Source organism: Leucopleurus acutus (assembly GCF_964270905.1).
Source record: "Leucopleurus acutus genome assembly, chromosome: 15".
In the NCBI taxonomy this organism is placed as follows: domain Eukaryota; kingdom Metazoa; phylum Chordata; class Mammalia; order Artiodactyla; family Delphinidae; genus Leucopleurus; species Leucopleurus acutus.
The window spans coordinates 34,463,889-34,489,669 of record NC_139157.1 but is presented as its reverse complement, the minus strand read 5'-3'; the positions used below and the strand labels follow the sequence as shown (position 1 = coordinate 34,489,669).

At 37.1% G+C, this 25,781-nt stretch overlaps 1 protein-coding gene across 1 annotated transcript in view; it reads right to left on the bottom strand.

The window, feature by feature from the left end:
* Window positions 1–260: 260 nt before the first annotated feature.
* The window catches only part of THEMIS (thymocyte selection associated), a gene marked incomplete at its 3' end in the record, with an annotated part of 160,302 nt that continues 134,781 nt past the window's right edge, over window positions 261–25,781 (bottom strand). Inside the window, exons 5-6 of the mRNA XM_082855240.1 lie at window positions 17,717–17,870; window positions 261–292 (exon numbers count right to left, since the gene is read on the bottom strand). Coding sequence (XP_082711366.1) covers window positions 261–292; window positions 17,717–17,870 — 186 coding nt within the window. The remainder of the gene's footprint in view (window positions 293–17,716; window positions 17,871–25,781) is intronic.

The following is a 25,781-nucleotide window of genomic DNA, read 5'->3' as shown; positions in this document are numbered from 1 at the left end:
ATAAACATGTCCTAAGTAACAATAAAACAATGCACATAGCTTTTGGCACAGCAGAATAGACTATGTGAATTCCATATCACAGGTTGCTCTTTAAGTTTTACCTGTTAAAACTTTTAAGGTTGTTTTCTCCTTTGCAGTGGCCAGTCAAGTTTCTTCTGGGGCTCACTGGGGAATAGCCGCTTTTTCAGCTAGAAGGCTAGGCTTGCTTTTCCATTGTGAACATTTATGTTCACTGCCCAAGTGGCTTCAGTCACATCTCATTATTTTTGACGTTTTTCAGTTTTGAAAATTTCTGTAAGAAAAAAAGATTAAGCTCGGTCCATCAGAAATATGCATTAGAAATAGGAAAGACACTACTTGCTTTCAAACACTGTCTGTAGGAAACTCACATGCATATATGGTTTTTTTGGACAACTAATTGAGAACAAAATAAGAAGAGCCAAAAAAAACAAAAAACCACAAAAACCCCAAGGAACTAATGCAAACCCTTCAGAAACAAAGTAGATATTTCTGAGAGATAATACCTTAAATTTATAAAGTGTTTTTCAGTTTACAAAATGCTTTTCTTTGCATTTTAGTTTATCCTTATAAAAACTCTATTTTCTAGGTAATGTAAGGTAAAAAAACTGAACTTGAGGTGTAGTTAAGAGACTTGCTGAGCAATCACACAGCTAGTAAGAGGCTGGAGCTTGATTGTGTTCTAAAAAATGTCTGATTGCAGACCCATTACCTCAGCTGTGACACAATGGCTATGGAATGAAGCCCAAACCTAGTGGAGTTCTAAAGATGGCAGATGAGAAAAGGGTACCTATAACGTTAAACTGAAGAAAAGCAACAGGCCTCGAGCATAAGTTGTACGATCTCTAGCTTCTAATGAACATATACACAGACTTGACATTAACACATCATGTCACACTTGCAAGGAAAGCAAGCTACATTGCAGAGAGGAATTCTGTCTGTGTTCAGGGCAGACAGACATTTCTTTCCATTATGGCTTTGTGGAGCATGGGTGGTTTAAGAAAAGAACTCTAATAGCATGAACTATAATGGTCAAGAGGTACAGAAGACTGATCATTTCTTTCACTCGCCCACACCTCATTGTACTAGTGATATGTTAAGTGCTAGCCACGAGGACCTGGAGAGGAGCCCTCTGAGGCTCACACCCTTGAGCGCTCATTAGCCTATGACTTCCTCCCTGCCTCCCTCCCTTCTCCTCTTCTTCCTTCCTTTCTTCCTCCCTTCCTCTCTTCTTTTCCTCCCTCTTCCTCTTCTTCCCTTCCTTCCTTCCTTCCTTTTCTACTACACACTGGCTCTATATAACCTTAAGGAAGTTAACTAACTTTTACGTACCTTATTTCCTCATCTTTGAAAACAAGAGGGGCGAAGGGATAATAATGCTTATTTTATAGGGTTATGACAAAGATTAAATGAGTCAATAAATGTAAAGAGTTTTATATTTTACAATAAAGAGGTTTACTGTCTCACCAACTGTTAGCTATTTTTACTATATGTGTGAAATATAAAGACAAAATATACAGTTTCGTGACCTCTGAGGAGCTCATAGAATAACTGGGAAAGAAGAAAGGGGATGTCAAAGCAGAAAGAAGTAGAACTTCTCAGCACATCATGTTAATTCCCCTAAACAGCCTGAATTTACTTTCCTCTGTTAACATCTCCCCTCAGTGCTAAGTGGTGCTGGGGGCTGGGAGGTGGGGTCCAATGAGAGGAAGATCGCCTGGATCCCATGCTTTCCTTGATTTCATTCTCTCTCCTCATCATCCGCTATCCCCAACTGTTGCCTTTAGATTTTCAGGTCTTTCTTTTATCACAAACAGCAATAAAACTACACACTGTAGAATGTATATTACAGCTGAAAGAACACAGGACTTTTAGGCAGTATGCCCAGATTTAATTCCCACTTCTACCATTTACTATCTTTGTGCCTTTATCTGCATAAAGGGATAACAACCGAATTTTCCCCTCACAGCGTTGCTTTTCCTGAGGGGAGAGGTGGGGAGGGCAAATGAAATAGATATATTGTAGTACAGAAACACAATCTGAAGAACTCCATCTGACTCCTGATTCTAAGACACACTCGCTGCGCATCTTGAGGAATCTCTGAATTCCATTTTCTTACCAATGAACGAGCTTTGGTAGTAATAACTGAATCACAGAGTTGAGGAAACATCAAATGAAATAAAGGACCTGCAAGTGCTTTGTAAAACGTAAAGTGCAACAGAAATATTACTTGCTATTACTAGCTCATATTCACATAAAACTATTATAAGCCTGTAGTTTGAAAGTTCAATCTGTCATCTTGACAGTTATTAGTCTCACTCTCCCTTGTCAATAAACTGATTTAAGATAGTACAGGGTTAAGCAGAAAAATGGGAGGTGAGGGAGTAGAATAATTAGATTATCTCAATATAAAATAATAGGATTTAAACAATCTTAGTTTTGGAAGGGACCTTATAAGTTGCCTCTCCCTGCCTGATCTAGCCCAATCTTCTACCCAGGTTAGGGATCCCCTAAATAACGCCTGTGCTTTAGTGGTCAGCAAAGCTGACTTCACATTGCATAGAAACTTTGTTCTTTATTGCATTAACTTTCAAGAAATCTCAAAATGTGAAAGAACTGATTTCTCTGACAATTATTTAGGTTTTAAAATTCAAATTGATTTAAAGCCCTCAAATCTTTTGGCATTCATCGACCACTCCTTTGGAAATGTCACAAACTTAATTTGGAGGTGATGTTTCTTACTTTGAATTGAATATTGACTGATTACTTTTGAATATTCATAGTTACTTAGATGATCATATTAACTGAGGGACATGGAATCATGTACACTCAGTTCCCTGGAGATCAAGCCAAATACTTCAAAGAAGAACAGATAGAGAATGAAGTTTTATTTTGTTTCATTTTGTTTTTCTCTCTAAAATGTATTCTTTGATAGTAAAAATGTCCTTCCATAGTCAAAATCTATATCTTTGTAAGAACAGACTACTGTTTAATCCACAAAATTAAGCTTTAAAAATACCATAAAATTAGATGAGTAATTTTTTGAATGAGAGTATTAAGTCAAAGAAAATCTCCGTTTCATCTTATTTTTGAGGAATCCAGTTCAGCTATATCTAAAAATGCTTTACATTCTCTTATAAAGCTGGTGTTTCCTAAACAGTTACTTGAACCAAGACTAGTCACACCCTACATTTTCCCTTTTGGGAACTTTGAGTGCCACTGTCCTCAAATTGCTCAACCTGATGGTGAACAGTAAAACTTGCAGTAAGCACATCTACCTGCTTTAGGAAGCAGCTTGTTTGTGAAACTTCCTGAAATCTCTTCCAAACATTTTCAACTGAATTTTCATCCATGTACCCATTTTAATATTTGTACCCATCCTCTACTTTCTTTCCCTTAGCATCTTTTGTAACTTAGTTATTGGTTGAGATTGAAAAAACAAATGATACAAGTTAATAGCTGCTTTATTCTTCTTCTCATCTGTGGTGGTTACAAGACATTACATCATTTTTCAAAGATGACTCATATATTTATACCCCTGGCAACTGTTTTTGCATGTTTGATAAGTGTCATACATTATCTGTCCAGTACAGAATGGGAGTTTGGGGTTCATTTCGCTATTCAAGAAATATTTATTGAGAACCCACAGTAAGCCAGGAACTCTTTTAAATCTAAAGATAGAGCAAATGGATAAAAATTCCTGTCCTCATGGTGCCCTCATGTGGGGAAAGTGGCTCACAATCAAAATAAAGAAGCGAAGTGTGTAGCATGTTAGCTGGCATAAGGGAGATTGGTAGTCCCAGATAAAGAGATTACAATTTTAAATAAGGTGTGTATGGAAGGAATCGCCGAGAAGGTAATGGCTAAGGAAAGACCTAAATGAGACAAAGATAAAAGCCATGTAGATCTCTGGGGGGAAGACTATACCACTTAGAGAAAATAGCCTGTGTTGGTGTTGAAGATGGAGCACCCCTAGCATTTCTGAGGAACAGTGGGAAGCCAACGTAGCTAGAATAGAGAGAAAAGAGAAGTAGAGAGACCACTGGAGGACTTTGAAGAAAAGAGTTACATGACATGACTAAGGTTTTAACACATTCACTCTGGCTGTCATGTTGAGAATGGACAATACTGAGGCAAGGGCAGAAGAAGATTGACTGGTTAGAAAGCCAATAACAAGAATCCAGATGAAAAATGAGGATGGCTTGGACTAGGTTGATAGCAGTGAACAAGGTAAAAAATAGACAAATTCTAGATACTGTTTGAGGATAAAGCCAATAGGGTTTGCTGATGGAGTGGGTGTGATGAAGAGAAAGGGAGAAGAAGAGACAGGTTGTTCACAATTCTTCTACTGCATTACCTTTCAAAGTGTCGTCAAAGATCCCTGTATCACAATCACCCAAAAAACACATTGAAAGCAAGTCCTAGTTCCTTTCTCGGAACTTCTGAATCAGATTCTCTAGAGCAGAGGTTAGCAAACTTGTCCTCTAGAGGGTCAGACAGTAAAAATTTTAGGCTTTGCATATGGTCTCTGTCAAAACTACTCAGTTCTGCTGATACAGCACACAAGCAGCCACAGGCAATGTGTAAATGAGTAAGCATGGCTGTGGTCCAATCAAACTTTATGTAAACATTGAAATTTGAATTTCAAATAATTTTCATGTGTCAGAAAATATTCTTTTTTTTTTTTCAACTTTAAAAAAAACACAAATATTTTTAGCTTGGGGGCAGTACAATAACAGGCACTGGGACAGATTTGACCCACCACCAGCGATTGCCAACCCCACTCTAGAGAGCACATCCCAAGAATATGTATTTTTAACATACTCATTAAGTGAATTTTTATGTACAAGAACTTAGAGACTCACTGAGATAAATTTTGCAAGTCATCAGTTCCTTTTTGCTTTGCTTAATTCATTGGTCAAAATAAAGATGGGTCTCATGAATGAAGTAAGAACCAGAATTGACTGAAATAATGGATTAAAAAAAAGATTGTCACTTGCCAATAAGAAAAAAGTTTAGAAAAAAAAAGGGAAAGGAAATTTAAAATGATAACATTGAAGTTATTAATAAGGAAAATTAGGAAATTGGGGAGAGGCTCAAGAACTTATTATTTATAGGAAAACTCTACAGTTTCAAAAAATACGTTTACCATTAAAAAGGATCAATCAATGATTTGCACGTGACTCCATAAAGGTGAAAGACAGAGGTCACCATATCGATCCAATCCCTTGTTCTACCCAAGTTAAGATACTGTCACTGGTCTTAAGAAAAATATTATTTTGCCATGTGAAAGAATAGTACCTATCGTAATTTGCACTCCATGCACAGAGCTCCTGTCTCCTGCAGGAGCCCTGTATCAGGTCTCAGTTGTTATGGGTTTACACCATGACATCTCTTTTTCTGTTTTATCATCTAATGCTTCAATTGCTTTTCTTTCTAGTATTGCACACAAATCATAAAATCACATGGGAGAAATAAGATATTTACTTAAACAGACTTGTTAATCATAATCATACTACTGAAATAATGATCATTCTGGGCTTAAAATAATTGATTTTGTTTCTTCATTTGGTTATCTCTCAACTTTATCTCTACTTTGCTGCCACAATCTTTGCTGACAATCTTCTTTGTCTCAAGATTTAACTCACCAAAGTTTTATTTCTGAGACTGAATCAAAGAGAAATTGACAATTTTTATTTTAGAGAAAATAATTTTTAATAAACTCAAATGCAGTTTCAAGTCTGAATAGATAGACCTAAAACTATTAGCAAATAGCTTTTGAAGTTTTTAAAGAATTTATTGGTGAAAAAAATAATTTCATAAGTATCTAGCGAGCATTATGAAAAACATGAGTAGTTATGAGAAGAGAAAGGAAATGAAGGGTAAGACAAGACTTCAACTAGGCTACCTCAATAAGGTGTCTTGGTCTCATATGCCTAACTCCTAAAGCTGAAAGATATATTTCTTCAAATTTCTAATAGATTCCTTTATAAACTAATATGAGACATGGTTAATATTATGCCACAGCAATCAATATGCAGTAGGTGCTAAATGAAGGCTATAATAATAATACGAATAATTTTCTAGTGTCTACACTGTGCCAGTCTCATTATAAAATTTCATGTGAGGCAGGTATTTTTATCTTTATTTTACAGATAAAGAAACAAAATCCCAAAGAAATTCAACATTCTTTGAATTAGAGTTTGGTCTTGGGTCTGTCTGGTGGCAAAGCCTGCACATTTCCTCTATACCCCGCCATCTCGCCAAATGTTTCCCTAGGGGATAATGTTCTTGTCCAGCCACAGACTGAGGAGAGAACGAAGTGGAAAGAAAAGAAAAGAAAAAGGTTGCATTGCCTGGAGAGTTGTTTTTCCCTTTCAATGTGGTATATTGTTTTGATTTTATAATTAACATTCTGCTGATGAGATCTCCCATTGGTGAAGGCTGACGAGTCAGATTTTCCAAGAAAAGCAAGCACTGCAGGAAATAAATTAATCTCTAGGGAAGATGAGGGGCAAGGTTGTCAGTACTCACACAACTGCCTAATAGGAAATGATATTTCAGAATTGTTCAAAGAATGAAATGACTATGGTTCTTCTTCCAGCATATTCTTAAACATTTAAGCCTTCCAAAAGGAGGGAAATAGGTTGCTATAAAATGAAGAGCAATCTTATAACGTTTTACTTTAGGCTGTCAGTATTTCTAAACTGAAAACAGTATTCCTTGGAAATGTAAGGGAAATTCTACTGGTGTCATTATTTTGTTTACATTATGAAAAATCTGCATTGATGTTAGGTAGAAGAACAAAAGATATACCAGATTTTAGGATTACCAGTTTGAAATTATCCAATATCTTAAACAGTGATTTATTTAGTCCTTAGGAGTAAAAGTAATTATTGTGCTTAGAATTACACATTATCTAGAATAACAGTGAATTACTGAAGTCCACATTTTTTTAAATTGAGAAACAAGTATACATTTTATTATTTCTAAAGTACCAAACTCTTTTTTTTTTGCGGTACGTGGGCCTCTCACTGTTGTGGCCTCTCCCGTTGCGGAGCACAGGCCCCGGACGTGCAGGCCCAGCGGCCATGGCCTACGGGCCCAGCCGCTCCACGGCATGTGGGATCCTCCCGGACCGGGGCACGAACCCGTATCCCCTGCATCGGCAGGTGGACTCTCAACCAGTGCGCCACCAGGGAAGCCCTAAAGTATCAAACTCTTGATAACACATATTCAGTCATTCAGTCAAGGTCTTTAAAATAGAATATTGTCTAATTCTGAAAATAGTTTTAATAGAGAAGTGCCGTATGCTTTGTTTCCCATCATAAAGGAAAATCTGAGGTTTAAACATTAAGATTGAGAGTGCCCTTGTCCCTGTGGTGAGCCACAGCCACCCTCTGACTCTGCAGGAGATCCTCCAACACTAGCAGAAAGCAATAGATCTGATTCAGCTGAGAATCACCAGCAAAAATAGAAGCATTTAGCAGAAGAAGCTATTAAACACTGCCCTAGAGAAGGCACTAGTTAAACTAGCGTTAAAAAGAAGCCTGGGAGAAACCTTCAAGATGGCGGAGGAGTAAGACGTGGAAATCACCTGCCTGCCCACAAACACATCAGAAATACATCTACATGTGGAACAACTCCTACAGAACATGTACTGAAAGCTGGCAGAAGACCTCAGACTTCCCAAAAGATTTTTTTTTTTTCCTTTTTCTCTTTCTGTGAGTGTGTATGTGTATGATTCTTTGTGTGATTTTGTCTGTATAGCTTTGCCTTTACCATTTGTCCTAGGGTTCTGTCTGTCCTTTTTTTTTTCAGTATAGTTTTTAGTGCTTGTTATAATTGGTGGATTTGTTTTTTGGTTTGGTGGCTCTCTTCTTTCTTTCCTTTTTTTAAAATTACATTTTAATTTTTTTATTTTTAATAATTTTTTTTATTTTAATAAATTTATTTTCTTTCTTTCTTTCTTTTTTTCTCACTTTTCTTCTGAGCTGTGTGGCTGACAGGGTCTTGATGCTCTGGCCAGGTGTCAGGCCTATGCCTCTGAGGTGGGAGAGCTGAATTCAGGACACTGGTCCACCAGAGACCTCCCAGCTCCACGTAATACCAAACAGCAAAAGCTCTCCCACAGATCTCCAGCTCAGCACTAAGCCCCAGCTCCATTCAACGACCAGCAAGCTACACTGCTGGACACACTATGCCAAAAAACTAGCAAGACAGGAGCACAACCCCTCCCGTTAGCAGAGAGGCTGCCTAAAATCATAAAAAGGTCACAGACATCCCAAAACACACCACCAGATGTGATCCTACCCACCAGAAAGACAAGATCCAGCCTCATCAATCAGAACACAGGCACTAGTCCCCTCCATCAGGAAGCCTACACAACCCACTGAAACAACCTTAGCCACTGGGGCAGACACCAAAAACAATGGGAACTACAAACCTGCACCTGCAAAAAGGAGACCCCAAACACAGTAATTTAAACAAAATGAGAAGACAGAGAAACACACAGCAGATGAAGGAACAAGGAAAAAACCCACCAGACCAAACAAATGAAGACGAAATAGGCAGTCTACCTGAAAAAGAATTCATAGTAATGATAGTAAAGATGATGCAAAATCTTGGAAATAGAATGGAGAAAATACAAGAAATGTTTAACAAGGATCTACAAGAACTAAAGAGCAAACAAACAATGATGAACAACACAATAAATGAACTTAAAAATTCCCTAGAAGGAATCAATAGCAGAATAACTGAGGCAGAAAATGGATAAGTGACCTGGAAGATAAAATAGTGGAAATAACTACTACAGAGCAGAATAAAGAAAAAAGAATGAAAAGAACTGAGAACAGTCTTAGAGACCTCTGGGACAACATTAAAGGAATAAATATTCGAATTATAGGGGTCTCAGAAAAAGAAGAGAAAAAGAAAGGGACTGAGAAAATATTTGAAGAGATTATTTCCTATATTCCTGCCCTTATATAGGAAAGGAAATAGTCAATAAAGTCCAGAAAGGGCAGAGAGTCCTATACAGGATAAATCCAAGGGGAAACATGCCAAGACACATATTAATCAAACTATCAAAAATTAAATACAAAGAAAAAATATTAAAAGCAGCAAGGGAAAAACAACAAATAACATACCAGGGAATCCCCATAAGGTTAACAGCTGATCTTTCAGCAGAAACTCTGCAAGTCAGAAGAGAGGGGCAGAACATATTTAAAGTGATGAAAGGGAAAAACCTACAACCAATATAACTCTATCCAGGAAGGATCTCATGCAGATTCAACAGAGAAATTAAAACCTTTACAGAAAAGCAAAAGTTAAAAGAATTAAGCACCACCAAACCAGCTTTACAACAAATGCTAAAGGAACTTCTCTGGGCAGGAAACACAACAGAAGGAAACGACCTACAATAACAAACCCAAAACAAGTAAGAAAATGGTAATAGGAACATACATATCAATAATTACCTTAAATGTAAATGGATTAAATGCTCCAACCAAAAGACATAGACTGGCTGAATGGATACAAAAACAAGAGCTGAATATATGCTGTCTACAAGAGACCCAGTTCAGACCTAGGGACACATACAGACTGAAAGTGAGGGGATGGAAAAAGATATTCCATGCAAATGGAAATCAAAAGAAAGCTGGAGTAGCAATTCTCATATCAGACAAAATAGAGTATAAAATAAAGACTATTACAAGGGACAAAGAAGGACACTGCATAATGATCAAGGGATCAATCCAAGAAGATATAACAATTGTAAATATTTATGCACCCAACATAGGAGCACCTCAACACATAAGGCAAAGGCTAACAGCCATAAAAGGGGAAAACAACAGTAACAGAATCATAGTAGGGGACTTTAACACCCAATTTCACCAATGGACAGATCATCCAAAATGAAAATACATAAGGAAACACAAGCTTTAAATGATACATTAAAAAAGATGGACGTAATTGATATTTATAGGACATTCTATCCAAAAACAACAGAATACACTCTCTTCTCAAGTGCTCATAGAATATTCTCCAGGATAGATGATATCTTGGGTCACAAATCAAGCCTTGGTAAATTTAAGAATATTGAAATCATATCAAGTATCTTTTCTGACCACAACACTATGAGAAGAGATATCAATTACAGGAAAAAATCTGTAAAAAATACAAACACATGGAGGCTAAATAATACACTACTAAATAACCAAGAGATCACTGAAGAAATAAAAGAGGAAATCAAAAAATACCTAGACACAAATGACAATGAAAACACAATGACCCGAAACCTATGGGAGGCAGCAAAAGCAGTTTTAAGAGGGAAGTTTATAGCAATACAATCGTACCTCAAGAAACAAGATATTTCTCAAATAAACACCCTAACCTTACACCTAAAACAATCAGAGAAAGAAGGGTAACAACAACAACAAAAAAAACCCAAAGTGAGCAGAAGGAAAGAAATCATAAATATCAGATGAGAAATAGATGAAAAAAATGATGGAAACAATAGCAAAGATCAATAAAACTAAAAGCTGGTTCTTTAAGAAGATAAACAAAATTGATAAACCATTAGCCAGACTCATCAAGAAAAAAAGGGAGAAGACTCAGATCAATAGAATTAGAAAGGAAAAAGGAAAAGTAACAACTACCACTGCAGAAATACAAAGGATCATGAGAGATTACTACAAGCAATGATATGCCAATAAAATGGACAACCTGGAAGAAATGGACAAATTCTTAGAAATGCACAACATGCCAAGACTGAATCAGGAAGAAATAGAAAATATGAACAGACCAATCACAAGCACTGAAATTGAAACTGTGATTAAAAATCTTCCAACAAACAAAAGCCCAGGACCAGATGGCTTCACAGGCGAATTCTATCAAACATTTAGAGAAGAACTAACACTGATCCTTCTCAAACTCTTCCAAAATATAGCAGAGGGAGGAACACTCCCAAACTCATTCTACGAGGCCACCATCACCCTGATACCAAAACCAGACAAAGATGTCACCAAAAAAGAAAACTACAGGCCAATATCACTAATGAACATTGATGCAAAAATCCTCAACAAAATACTAGCAAACAGAATCCAACAGCACATTAAAAGGATCAGACAACATGATCAAGTGGGGTTTATCCCAGGATGCAAGGATTCTTCAATATACGCAAACCAATCAATGTGATACACCATATTAACTAACTGAAGAATAAAAACCATAAGATCATCTCAATAGAGGCAGAAAAAGCTTTCAACAAAATTCAACAGTCATTTATGATAAAAAACCCTCCAGAAAGTAGGCATAGAGGGAACTTACCTCAACATAATAAAGGTCATAGATGACAAACCCACAGCCAGCATCATTCTCAATGGTGAAAAACTGAAACCATTTCCTCTAAGATCAGAAACAAGACAAGGTTGCCCACTCTCACCACTCTTATTCAACATAGTTTTGGAAGTTTTAGCCACAGCAATTAGAGAAGAAAAAGAAATAAAAGGAATCCAAATCAGAAAAGTAGAAGTAAAGCTGTCACTGTTTGCAGATGACATGATACTATACATAGAGAATCCTAAAGACACTACCAGAAAACTACTAGAGCTAATCAATGAATTTGGTAAAGTAGCAGGATACATAATTAATGCACAGAAATCTCTTGCATTCCTATATACTAATGATGAAAAATCTGAAAGAGAAATTAAGGAAACACTCTCATTTACCATTGCAACAAAAAGAATAAAATACCTTTTGTCTACCTAAGGAGACAAAAGACCTGTATGCAGAAAACTGTAAGACACTGATGAAAGAAATTAAAGACCATACAAAGAGATGGAGAGATATACCATGTTCTTGGATTGGAAGAATCAACACTGTGAAAATGACTATACTACCCAAAGCAATCTACAGATTCAATGCAATCCCTAGCAAACTACTAATGGCATTTTTCACAGATCTAGAACAAAAAATTTCACAATTTGTATGGAAACACAAAAGACCACGAATAGCCAAAGCAATCTTGAGAAAGAAAAATGGAGCTGGAGGAATCAGGCTCCCAGACTTCAGACTATACTACAAGGCTATGGTAATCAAGACAGTATGGTACTGGCACAAAAACAGAAATATATATCAATGAAAGGATATATAGGATAGGATAGAAAGGATAGAAAGCCCAGAGATAAACCCATGCACATATGGTTACCTTATGTTTGATAAAGGAAGCAAGAATATACAATGGAGAAAAGACAGCCTCTTCAATACGTGGTGCTGGGAAAACTGGACAGCTACATGTAAAAGTATGAAATTAGAACACTCCCTAACACCATACACAAAAATAAACTCAAAATGGATTAAAGACCTAAATGTAAGACTAGACACTATAAAACTCTTAGAGGAAAACATAGGCAGAACACTCTTTGACATAAATCACAGCAAGATCCTTTGTGACCCACCTCCTAGAGAAAGGGAAATAAAAACAAAAATAAACAAATGGGACCTAATGAAACTTAAAAGCTTTTGCACAGCAAAGGAAAATATAAATGAGACGAAAATACAACCCTCAAAACAGGAGAAAATATTTGCAAATGAAGCAACTGACAAAGGATTAATCTCCAAAATATACACGCAGCTCATGCAGCTCAATATCAGAAAAATAAACAACCCAATCCAAAAATGGGCAGAAGTCCTAAATAGACGTTTCTCCAAAGAAGGTATAGAGATTGCCAACAAACACATGAAAGGATGCTCAACATCACTAATCATCAGAGAAATGCAAGTCAAAACTACAATGAGGTATCACCTCACACCAGTCGGAATGGCCATCATCAAAAAATCTACAAACAATAAACACTGAAGAGGGTGTGGAGAAAAGGGAACCCTCTTGCACTGTTGGTGGGAATGTAAATTGATACAGCCACTATGGAGAACATTATGGAGGTTCCTCAATAAACTAAAAATAGAACTACCATATGACCCAGCAATCCCACTACTGGGCATATACTCTGAGAAAACATAATTCAAAAGGAGTCATGTACCACAATGTTCATTGCAGCACTATTTACAATAGCCAGGACATGGAAGCAACCTAAGTGTCCATTGACAGATGAATGGATAAAGAAGATGTGACACATATATACAATGGAATATTACTCAGCCATAAAAAGAAATAAAATTGAGTTATATGTAGTGAGGTGGATGGAGCTAGAGTCTGTCATACGGAATGAAGTAAGTCAGAAAGAGAAAAACAAATACCGTATGCTAACACATATATATGGAATCGAAAAGAAAAAAATGTTTCTGAAGAACCTAGGGGCAGGACAGGAATAAAGATGAAGATGTACAGAATGGACTTGAGGACACGGGGAGGGGAAAGGGGAAGCTGGGATGAAGTGAGAGATTGGTATGGACTTATATATACTACCAAATGTAAAATAGCTAGTGGGAAGCAGCTGCATAGCACAGGGAGATCAACTCGGTGCTTTGTGACCACCTAGAGGGATGGGATAGGGAGGGTAGGAGGGAGATGCAAGAGGGTGGAGATATGGGATATATGTATATGTATAGCTGATTCACTTTGTTATAAAGCAGAAACTAACACACCATTGTAAAGCAATTATACTCCAATAAAGATGTTAAAAAATAAAAATAAGATTGAATTAAAGCTCAGTATGAAGACTTCTTTACCTTCCTATAAATGCATTCTTTCTTTCTAGCTTCCATCTTGACCTCGGTGAAGAGCTTTTCCATGGAACTTGTTTCCTGTTACCTGTTTAATTTACCATAATAAGAATGTCCCTAAATGTCGTGAATCATTTCTATGTGGGTCTTACAGGTGAACAACAGCGCCATGACTCTATGATATGAGAATAGGCCATGTAATCACATGCTTTCAGAATTGACAGGGCACAAAAATTTCCTGGAGTACCTCTTATTTTGATGAGGGAAATATAACTCAGAAAAATAAAATGGCCTGTGAAAGACTGCACATCTAGGATGTACAGAGCTGGGACTAGACCTTATGGTACCTGCTTTTGTTTTCTGGCCCAGGGGTCTTCTCACTACTTGACAGGTCTAATTAATGGAGGATGAGTCTAAAGATGTAAGAATAATTAGAATATAGTGGAAGCTTCAAAAGCAAGGAAATTCCATTAGAGAATGTTGATCAGGAGAGTATAAAATTTACTAAGTAGAGAACATTTATTTAGAGTAAAACCAAATAGGTATATTTTAAAAGATTATCCTTTCTGGCAAAGATCGCAGTTTCTAGATAGACACATAAAGAGGAAAAGAGAAAACGGCCTTCTATTTAGCCAGTCAGATCACCAGAAGCAATCTCTGCAATTAATGTGTGACCTACATAATAACCAGATCCTTCTCACAACTAAATGATAATCCTCTGATACCAAATGACTTTGCCCTGGGCTAAAGGAAGTCACCTTGCCCACAGTCATGCCCCCTTCTCAAAGGCAGCTGCTTCCAATGATCGACTGAAGCAGGGGCTATAAAAACCTGGTCCCCTCGCCTTAATACAAGACAACTCTGAAGAGCCACGCCAGCTCCAGAGCTCCCTGTGTGATCAGCTGAGGTCTTTCTTGTGACTCTATTATGATTTCACTTCTCCCTCTGTTCAGACCTGCTTTCGTTCCTCTGCCTTATGTGTTGTTCCTGAGAGTACTTCTCAATAAACTTTCCACTTGCAAGTTCATCCTGGGAACTGGACATAAAACAAACAGCTTAAAACAAACATTTGCACTTAACACAACATCTACCAACAATACCACTGTCACTGATTAAACAGGGAAGCTCTATGCTCTTCCTGAGCTACCGCAGCTGAGTTAAGGAGGGGAAGGGGTCCATTAGGGAGGCTCAGGGCTTCCATGTCTCTGCACAATAGTATTGTTTCTTAGACTCAGAGGACTCAGTGACTCATCTCCAAAAGATTTCTAATCACTTCCCATATCCATAGAATTCATAAAGGCCATGAAATTCCCAAGAGGATACAGTTCTCAAAGGAAAAAAGTACAGACAGAAACTCAGAGACTGCAAGAGCCACATCAGGTGGTCACAGCCAGCACTCTGCAAAATATACTGTCAGGAAGCACATTTTTCCTTGGCCATCAACTCATAAATATGCAGAAGTTAATTAGCATAGCTATGATTCAACTGGAGCTTATTACGTACTATACTAACTTTAACCTATTTTATCTAATGTAGTTGTCAAAATAGCCTATGGTGTAGCGCTATTACTAACCCAAGTTTACAAATAAAGAGATAGAGACATGGTACACAGCTGGCGAGTAGAGGAGCCAAGGTTTAAACCCAGCAGTCTTAAGTTCAGACTCCAAAAGTTAACCACTTAATCATTCTACTTTTAAAGAACTGTTCTTTTAGTAATTTATGGACAAAACAACGTGCAGACTTAATAACAATGTTCCCCAAATAAGACATGGGCCTGTTGAGCAACCAGAGTGAATCAGGGACCCAGAGAGGAAGGTCACCCATGAGATCTGGTGAAGCATTTTCACCAGCTTCTTAACTGAAGAGGAGCTGGGACTGACAGCACCAATCCTGAGGTAGAGTTTCCTGTGCTCCTGGCTTCAACAGAGCAAACTCTCATTAGATAACATGTGTTCAGCCATTTACAGCGAATCTTCTAGTTGTCTACGGTGAATTTCAAAATGAAGAATTCCCTTTAGTATAATTATTAGATACATATCTGAAATGGTTCCACTTCATCTAACTGAAAGAATAAGGTCTGGGTGTCTAGAAGGAGCAAAACTGGAGATGCAGCTCCCCTGTCTTAATACGGTTTTCTTGTTTTGTTTTGCTTTGTTTTCTCTGTGATACGCCACAGAGCCTCTAAAACTGCCATTTTCATCCAAAGAGAATTTAGGAAATGACTGACTTATGTCTCAAATTTAAAAAGAGGAGAAAGCTCAGAAAGAGTATGATTTGCTTATCCTGAACTCCAAGGTGGTTGATGAATATTCACAGATGAGCTATCCATTCCAAGTACAGTAAATGTTAAGCACAGATCAAAAGAGGCTTTTTTTAATGAAGAAAATATATAATATTTCACAAGAAAAAAATGAATTTTGAAGAATTATATTTCTGCTTTACTTTTGTATTTTTATGTATGGAATTGTCATTCAATTATAACTCATAATGAAGATAGACTCTATAATTTATTGTAATTTCAAATGGGGAAGCAAGTGAAAATATTGCCCAGATCCACATACTAGGTAATTTTTAAATAAATGCATGTTGAAATTAATGTAAGAAAGGAGATTTCACTTTACTCTCTTGAGTAAAGTTAGTAAGTCTTACTACTAACCATCACTACTAAGTGATGGTTACTAGAACCATCACTTTAATTTCAGGTCCTCTTTTTTTCTTAAACCATCACTAATAGGCAATAGGTTCAAAGCAGTTTCTGCCCTGGTCTGTAACATACTCTGCACTATTCATTCAGAGCACAAACTTGGGGCTGTCACATAGCATCCCAGGAAGATGCACACACAGGGGAAGATCAGATAATAAGTTTTTCTATGATTGAAACAAAAACTTTGATCTCCGCAATTGTATTATCTGGTACCTTTTAGGATCCATAATCTTAAGGAAAAAATAGTTTCCAATGAATTAATAATAGCCTGAGACTCAACACAGTGCAGTAATTTTCACTGCAGTAGTTGTTTCTTGTATAGTCACACTTGGTTAGTATTTGAAATTTGGAGGAATTGCAATGTGCATGGTTTTCAAAGCCCTTTACAGAATTTCATTTTTATCATTCAGAAAGAGTCAATGAAAAGGTAATAAGAAAAGCTCTATGGGATATTTTTATAGGAGTGTCAGAAGCCAGTAAGTTAACTACATGAAAGAACCCAAATTGTACAGTTTCAGCAGAAACACTTCAGAGACTTTATATGTAGTATTTTAACTTTTACATGCCCTGGGAGGACAAAAGAGTGCTGGCTACAAAATCAAATAAGGAGGGGAAAAGAACAAATCATATGCTTAAGAATAATTACAGTTTCAACTTATCTACAAATGAAATGTGAAGTTTTAAAGATAAAGTATAATGATATTGAGCTTCTTTGGTGTGTTTAAAATATTGCCAAGAAAGAAAATTCTCATTTCCTGTGCTAACTCATCCAAGATTTCCACAATATGGAAGTTAGTCTGGGTAGCTTAATTGAATGATATCAACTTCTCCACAAGTCCATTTTCTCTTGTTTTGCTTTTAGTAGAGATGAAAAATATCAGATCGCCATCTCTATAAACTAAACTATTATAATTCAAGTCTGCATTAGGTCACTCATCTGACACTTTTAAAATTAAAAGCATCTCAATTATTTTGACCTCTTCTCAAGCCATTAAACCTTCTCGTTAATTTTAGCAAACATTTAAACATATTATTGTCATGATAATAAAAGCAATATTAAAATAGAACACTTCCTTGGCCATGAAAACCATAAATGAGAAGAAAAATCTAATAACAGCAAACAATGAACAGACCTATCATCAATATGAGTGCTTAATACTATGCTTCACTTAAAACTAAATTTCAGTGAGATTCGCAGGTCAGGTCCAACATTTTGACTAAGTCATATATTCCAAATAAAATGGCAGTAAGAAGCTGTACATTGTGCATCTGTCATAAAGACAGTTAAAACCAATATCATGTGGCTTAACGGACCTGTGGTTGCACTGGTGCCTGCTACTGCAGTTTTCCCAGTCTTTCTCTTCTCTTTCTCCAGATCAGCCAAATCATTTTGACAACCAACTGGTACTTTGGAATCCAGGCCAGCTTGACTTGAGTGCAGTTTCTTGGATCTGTCTACATGGAGACTCTGAAATGACATAGGCCGGGTGATTGATTTCACAAGTAAATTATCAGTCCAAACTAAATGTTTCCCAGAGGTAGGACAAGGATAAACATTTATCATATGGCAAGTTATTTCTGTATATCTGAAACAGAACATTCTATATGTCAGAGTGAGTTACAGATTATATCTTCATCAACCTATTTTGGTAATCTAGGTGTTGAATTTTTTAGGCAATTTAAGTGACTAAAGTAAGAAGTCATCTCAGACACAGAATATCATCTTCAGAGACCATTTGTGTATATTACTTTCTTCTTGTGGAGCTTATAAAATATTTTTATTTACAACTTTTTCACTCAGTTTTTATTCTTATAGTTTAGTAATCCAGCATTTCATTACATATTACATAATTATTTATTATACAATGAACAGGATTCATTTTGTATTATCTGTACTTTTTATATTATAAAACTAATTATAATATTTACTTTAAAATAACCCACATTTTTACCAGCATTATCCAAATTTGATAAAGCTCCTCTAGTCAATTTTAGAATGATAATTCATCCTAACTATGAATTATTAAGGCAAAACATCAATGGACTCTAAAACACATCTCACATATAAGAAATGTCATAGTGTTTGATGTAGTACTGACATATTGTATTCTTCAAAAGAATCATCAGATAGGAGCAAACACTAAAGACGTAAAAAGGAAATTGAACTTTCAGCACATTGCTTCATAGCGAAATTCAGAATAGAAGTTTTTCAGTTTGAATCTGATTACAAAATATTCAGATTCATAGAGTCAAAAGTAGCCAGTGAATTTTGGCCATCCACACTAGCCATTTTGGTTCACTGAAGGATAGCATAATGAACAACTTTCCTTAAGTTTCCCTTATAGACTGTGTACAGCATTAAATTCATTAAATATTCATTAAAAGCTTGAATCAAAGGCTTTTAAAGCTTGGAAAGAGCCAATAAGGAAATTAGGGTCCAGAATGATTAAACAATTTACCCAAATTAACAGAATGAACAGTGCCACGCCTCAGGGATATGTCTCCCATCCCTTAGTCCAGTGCTCTTCCTATCACTCTGTGATCCATTTGTTCATTTATTCATTCAATGTGGTGGACCAGTTGCACCCATGGCCCCAATTCTTCACTTCTCTCTGTATACATGTCCTTTCTGTGTAATCTTGCAGTACCCTCCTACTGTGACTTTTGACTTGTCCATGTGACTTTTTCTGGACCAACGGAATATTGACACATGTGACACAGAGAGTTGAAAGATGCTTGCATAATTGGTTTTGCTCATTCTTGTCCTTCCCTGTGCCATGAGAACATGCCTAGACTAGTCTTCTGGAGGTTGAGCAGGACAGAAAACAGAATCATGTTACCCTAGTCATCCAAGCTAAGACAACCAACAGCCAGAAGAGACTCAGATATTTGGGCAAACCCAACCCAGATCAGCTAAAACTAATTCAGGTCAGCTGAACCCCAGAGCCTCATGAAAAATGTGTTTTTTACTGGGTGCCACTAAGTTTTTCTGCTGAGTATGCAGCATTGCATGGCGATAGATAACTGGCACATCCAACAACCATTTATATATAGTATCCCAGATACTAGAAGTATTGTGAGAATACAAACATAAATATAACTTAGTCTCTAAATTGTTCAACTACAATTTCTTAAACCGTTTAAGCAGAGAATTAAGAGTGTGGTAAGTCATTTGTAGATAATTCTCAAATTCCTTCTTAAATGACAAAAGATGGAATCTTGATGGTACTACCAGGGACAACTCAAAAGATCAGTTTGAATGTTGATATTAACTAGAACTAACCCACTACACTTGTTTACATTTGACTCATCCACAGCCCACAGAAAGCTAAGTCCATCACTTGATATGAATTTTTAAATTTATTGTCAAGCATGTGCTACCATATAGCTTTGAAAAAAAATACTTTTCCTGATTTTGAATTAGATACTTCGGAAAAAGTATTATTATTTCAAGTTAGTAGATGAGTATTAAATCATAGTTTCTCAATACTGAGCAATAAACTAGATTAAAGAAGGAATGTAGCTTCCTGCTTTTTCATACCAAATTCAATTGATGATATTAAGTGAGGAATTGAATGATATTAAGTGTGGAATTGAAATGTTAGAAAAAGTTCATGCAAATTATGTAATTTATAGTATATCCCAGACTTCAGAGAAGAAACGCAGAATTTAAATAAAATTGTTAAACCTGAAAGCTTAACATGAAAGGTTGAGGAGAGAAAATGAACTCTTGGGTCAGAATGGATCAAGTATTGCAAAGGCCTGGTGCTTCTTGGTGCAAACCTCTGGCAGGTTGGACATTTTATTTATTTATTTTTTCTCTCCTTTTTTTTTTTTTCTTTTTAACATGTTTATTGGAGTATAATTGCTTTACAATGGTGTGTTAGTTTCTGCTTTATAACAAAGTGAATCAGCTATACATATACATATATCCTCATATCTCCTCCCTCTTGTGTCTCCCTCCCACTCTCCCTATCCCACCCCTCTAGGTGGACACAAAGGACCGAACTGATCTCCCTGTGCTATGTGGCTGCTTCCCACTAGCTATTTTACATTTGGTAGTGTATATATGTCCATGCCACTCTCTCACTTTGTCCCAGCTTACTCTTCCCCCTCCCCGTGTCCTCATCTCCATTCTCTATGCCTGTGTCTTTATTCCTGTCCTGCACCTAGGGTCTTCAGAACCATTTTTGGTTTTAGATTCCATATATATGTGTTAGCATACGGTATTTGTTTTTCTCTTTCTGACTTACTTCATTCTTTATGACAGACTCTAGGTCCATCCACCTCACTACAAATAACTCAATTTCATTTCTTTTTATGGCTGAGTAATATTCCATTGTATATATGTGCCACATCTTCTTTATCCATTCATCTGTCAATGGACACTTAGGTTGCTTCCATGAGGTTGGACATTTTATAATATTAGCATTTAATGCTAATATTAGCCTATTAGCATTTCAACAATTAAAAATCCCACTTTGCTAGAGGTAGTCCCCACATTTTGGTCTCCTCTAGTGAAGCTCTGTCAGGCTTTCCAGGCTCTTCTTTGCTTTAGTTATTACAGCCAAGCTCCTGTTCCCAGGCCCCAGTGAGGCAGTCATCTCTTAAGCTACTAACCCTGACACGTTCTCTAATCCTTATTTCCTTAGCCCTTCCCTCCAGGTCCCTGAGTCTTCAAACCATCTCCAGGTATTGATTTTCTGCTACAATAAAATTCCCATATGCTCCATGTTTTACTGCCAATTGCTCTCCACTGAGCACCAGTTCCCCACCCCACCCCACCTCCCACTCTGCCCTCGTCTCTCTCTCCCTCTCTTCTCTCCTATCTCTCAGATTCTTCCACGGTGCCTTTGGAAATTTCACCGCATACTTAACTTTCTTTCAGAACATTTCCTCTACCTTCCAACCTTGACTAAAATTCCACTCTCCACTGAGGACAGCACTTCTGTCGCAAATGAAGATGGCTGCTCATTCCTCAACACCCTAGATACCCTCAGGCTGATGATACTCTGGCACCTACTGCTGTCCATTGCATCCTTAACTCCTTTCAAAAAATCCCTGCTGCTTTGACATTCTTGCCATCTAGCTATGCACTATCTCCTTTATTGTTGGTATCACTTACCTACTAATCTCTAGTCACAATTCATCCTTCATAAAAAGACTGGATTATTGTTTTCTCTTCTAGCCCCATGATCCTGAATGATGTTCACATCTACACAAACATTCCATTCAACACCTTGACTGGATCTCCTTATTACAAATGAACTTTCATTTCTCTACCTTAGGCTTTCACGCCCAGAGTCAAGTCTGAAACCTAACATAACCTGAACATTTTCCACTTTCAAAATCACTAAATGTCCTCCTCTCTCACCTAATCTCCTGTCCTCAAGTAGAGTGTCTCTCTCTCTACTACAGCGAATGCTCTCACTTCCTAGAGTGCTTTCACCAAGACTCTACTTGGATCTCATTAGGACCTCAGATCCACTAGTGTTCTAGAATCTTTTCCTATTTTTCTCTACATAGCATCCATCCTAGTTCTAAAACTTAAGTCTGGTCTGTAATCTGTCAGACTTTACCTTTTTCCCATCAGCAGTATATGCTGTGTCTAGTCACCTCCCTATGCTTGACTTCTGACCAATCATTCTTAGTCTTTTTTGCTGGTTCAACCTCCTTTACCTAAACATTGACTGTAAAAGTTTCTCAAGGTTTTGTTACTGACCCAGCTTTCTTTTTACCACCCCTAGGTAATCCCAACAATCACGTGGCTTAATTTACCATCTACTGTGTATGTTTATGATTCCAGGGGTGGGTGGGGAGAGATTTATGAAATGGGATGAGGCAGGGGTTTGTATGCCATGACAAGCACTCTGGACTCCAATTCTAATGTCCTTTAGCTCTACAATCCCACCCCTCTCCCCTCCTGTCTTGTGGCTCAGCTATTTCATTTGCCTAGAACATTGTTCACTAACTCTTCTTCCTTAATTTTACTAAGTCCGGGGCTCCTACAAGTTTCTCCTCAGCAATTTTCACAAATGCAATTAAATAATACCTGGTTTAATGTTTAGTGTCTATCTTCTGATTAAAATAGAAATCCACTGAAAATAAAGACTATGTCTTTCCTATTCACCATTCTTAGTCCTTATTTCAGCATTTAAATATAGTAAATATTAAATAGCTATATATTAAATGAATGAAGAAATGCATGAATAATATACAGACTTAATTTTTATGACTTTTAAAGAAAAAGAGGCCAGCTTATCAATGACCAATACATAGTCACATGTTCACATGTTAGGAGTGATAGCCACTCACTCCTAACAGTAAAACTTATTATATAGTCGAAAGGCACACACATTTTTAACTTCTTTTATCCATTAAAAAAACACATCACAAATCCCATGCTTTTAAATGAACTCATTGCTGCAACCATTGCAAACACTATGGTTATGTAATATCCCATACATATGTCTGATTCAAGTTAGACTGGTCACTATCTATGGAAATTATAAATCAAATAATGGTGATGCCAGGGAAAGTGAGGACTTAAGAACAGAGTGTGTATACACATATTCCTGAGGCATGAGATTGTGGCCTGATAATAATAGAAGCAATAAAACCCTCTGTCAGGCACTGCTGCAGTGATGTCAAGCTTTCAACCTGAAGATCAAGTCCATAGAAAAATGAGAAAAATAAGATGTGTGCAAAGAATAGAGAGGAACACAGATAAATTTGAACTGGCAGGCCTCCGACCTTTGTGACCACTCTATAGTACTTGAAAAATAGATCCTGTTCATTTTGTGTAATTTCCATTTAACTTGTCATTAGAAATGAGTCATTAACATCCTGTCTGCTAATATAAAATGACTATTAAATTATTTTTCATGTTATTCTTGGCTTGGAGTTTGAGTACGGCTTTTAGTGTTCCTGCTGAAAGCAATGATCCAATTACAAGGTACTGGATATTTTCCTCATGTACAAAGAAAGGAACAAATAAACACTGCCCCAAAAAAGTCAACCCAGATGTCTACGAAAAACATTGAAAGACTTTTTCAAATCTATCTTTCATCTCATACCTCAGGCCATGTTGTTGGGTAAAAATTACCCTTTTCCAAACAATTTATTGAGATTCCCAGTTCATGATTACATTCACTTTGTGTCTTTTCTCCCCAAGGGCAAATAAGGTTTGCTTTTCAAACTTAGAAAGCCATATAGGGACTGTCTTGGCCCAGGGACTAAACATCATCCTCATTTAAAACAACATGAAGTATCCCAGATAATGTACTTTACTTTTTACTTTGCAAAAAGTCAATCACTCTCCTAACAGACTAAAAAAAGTGACCTCCTTCTCTGCTTATATAAACAACTGCTCCTTTCCACTGCCTGTACTTTTTCATTTCAGAGTAGTGAACTCAAGGGATAGCTGAGAAGAAATTTCAAATGATATTCAGGAAAAAATTTCTCATGAACTTTCTTCCTCAGAATTAAATTCTACTTAAGACAAAAACAATAGTAACAATAATTCAGAGCCTATACATTAAAATAAAGGATCAAAATCCAAACACAAGAAATACAGGTATGCTGTGCACAATCAAATTATCATTCCGGGAGAACATGTAATCCTCTATATAGTCTTTCTAATGTGTGTGTGTGTGTGTGTGTGTGTGTGTGTGTGTGTGCATGCATGTGTGTGTTTGCATGTGTTTTCTGTTTTGTTCGTTATATGGTTGAATCACCATAAATAATTTAGAAGGTTATCAAGTGGTTTAGAAAAAGTAATAAATTCGCATTGTGCACTATACAGATTCAATTAAATGGAGACAAATGTTTGGGTTTTTTTCCTGAGGAAAATATTTAAACAAGCAAGACTATAAACTGCAAAGTAATCTAAAATGGATCAATCCATATAAATAGTCCTCTCTTTCAGACAATAATCTGAGGTTTCACACAATTAGCCATGTATACAAATTAACTGTCTTTTCTGCAAACAAAACATTCTTCATACCAACTGAAAGAGACTGCTTTTGAGCTTCTTCCGCCCAATTCCAAAGACAAGCCACCTTTGACACCGTTCCTGTCCCATCCAGCCTTAGGTTGTTTGCGGGCAGTGGGTGGGAGGGCATGGGGGTTGCCCAGGCCTGTAGTAGGCAGGCCTCATTTCTTCAGCCCATCAGAAGCCCATCTCCACCTTTCCCATTCCCAGAGCTTCAGGCTGTGGTCTTCCTGGGTGAGACCCTTTGCTGGCATCACTTATGCTCCTCAGCCAGGGCTCTTCCCCCCTCAACCATGCACACCTTCTTCTTCCATTGGGATCACACTGGCCAGGCTCTGAGCTGGCGACTGACTGGGGGCCTCAGCAACAGTCCCAGGTGCATGCATGTGGCTTGACACTTAGATGCTCTTGCACCTAATTGTGATTACCAGGTGGGACCAAGCCCCCTTTTTCCAGCCTGCTGCATGTATCATCAGAAGCTCAGACATTTATAAGAGTTGGGGTTTTCTATTTGCCTTGCCCTTTCCTTTGGGTCAGAGAAGAGACAATTGGCCCACGGAAAAGAAAGATGCCTGTATCTGCTTCCCTAGTTGCCCTGATAAGAGATGAGAATCTTCCATCTCTGCCCTTCAAGGACCTCCTCTTCCTGATGGACTTGCTGGGACCAGATCCAAAGAAGACTATCCCTTTTGGAACTGTGATTAGAGATCTTATCACCCATCATACATCATACATCACAGATTATACGATGTTTTCTGGGAAAGAAGCCCTTCATTTACTATTAAGCCTACTTTCAACCTTTAAGCCTACTTTCAAAGACCTGTTTCCAGAACATATTATGTACTAAAGGAAGATATTATAACTACTCACATACTTCAGTTGCACCGTTCTCTCTTTGCTGAAAACTGGCAACTAGACAATTTGACATCTAGAAGTCCCACCATCCTGATGTGATGTTGATTTGGCCACTGCCTTGGGAAAAATCAAATCCTAGCTTCAAATGCAAGAAGAACTCAATATAATCACACACCTTGATTGAAAGAAATTTAAGAATTTTCCTCCAGACTCTCAGGGCAGAGAACCTCTTTACACTGTTCTGTAAAGCTCAATTCAATCTACTTCTTGCCACTCTAATATTCTATGAATTTAGCCAAAGATGAAATGGACACTTGAGGTAAATGCTTAACCAACATATCTTTATTTTAAAATAAGGTCAGAAGAGACAGCTAACCTATACATTTGTTATTCTTAAGGAAATAAATGAGAAGTCTGGCTGCCCTCAATGATGTTTGCCTCATTAGATAATGGACAAGTGTGCAAAACCGTGTGCTATTTTAGAGCTGCTGTGACAAGTGCATCCCCTACAAAATACCAAGGTTGCCTTAC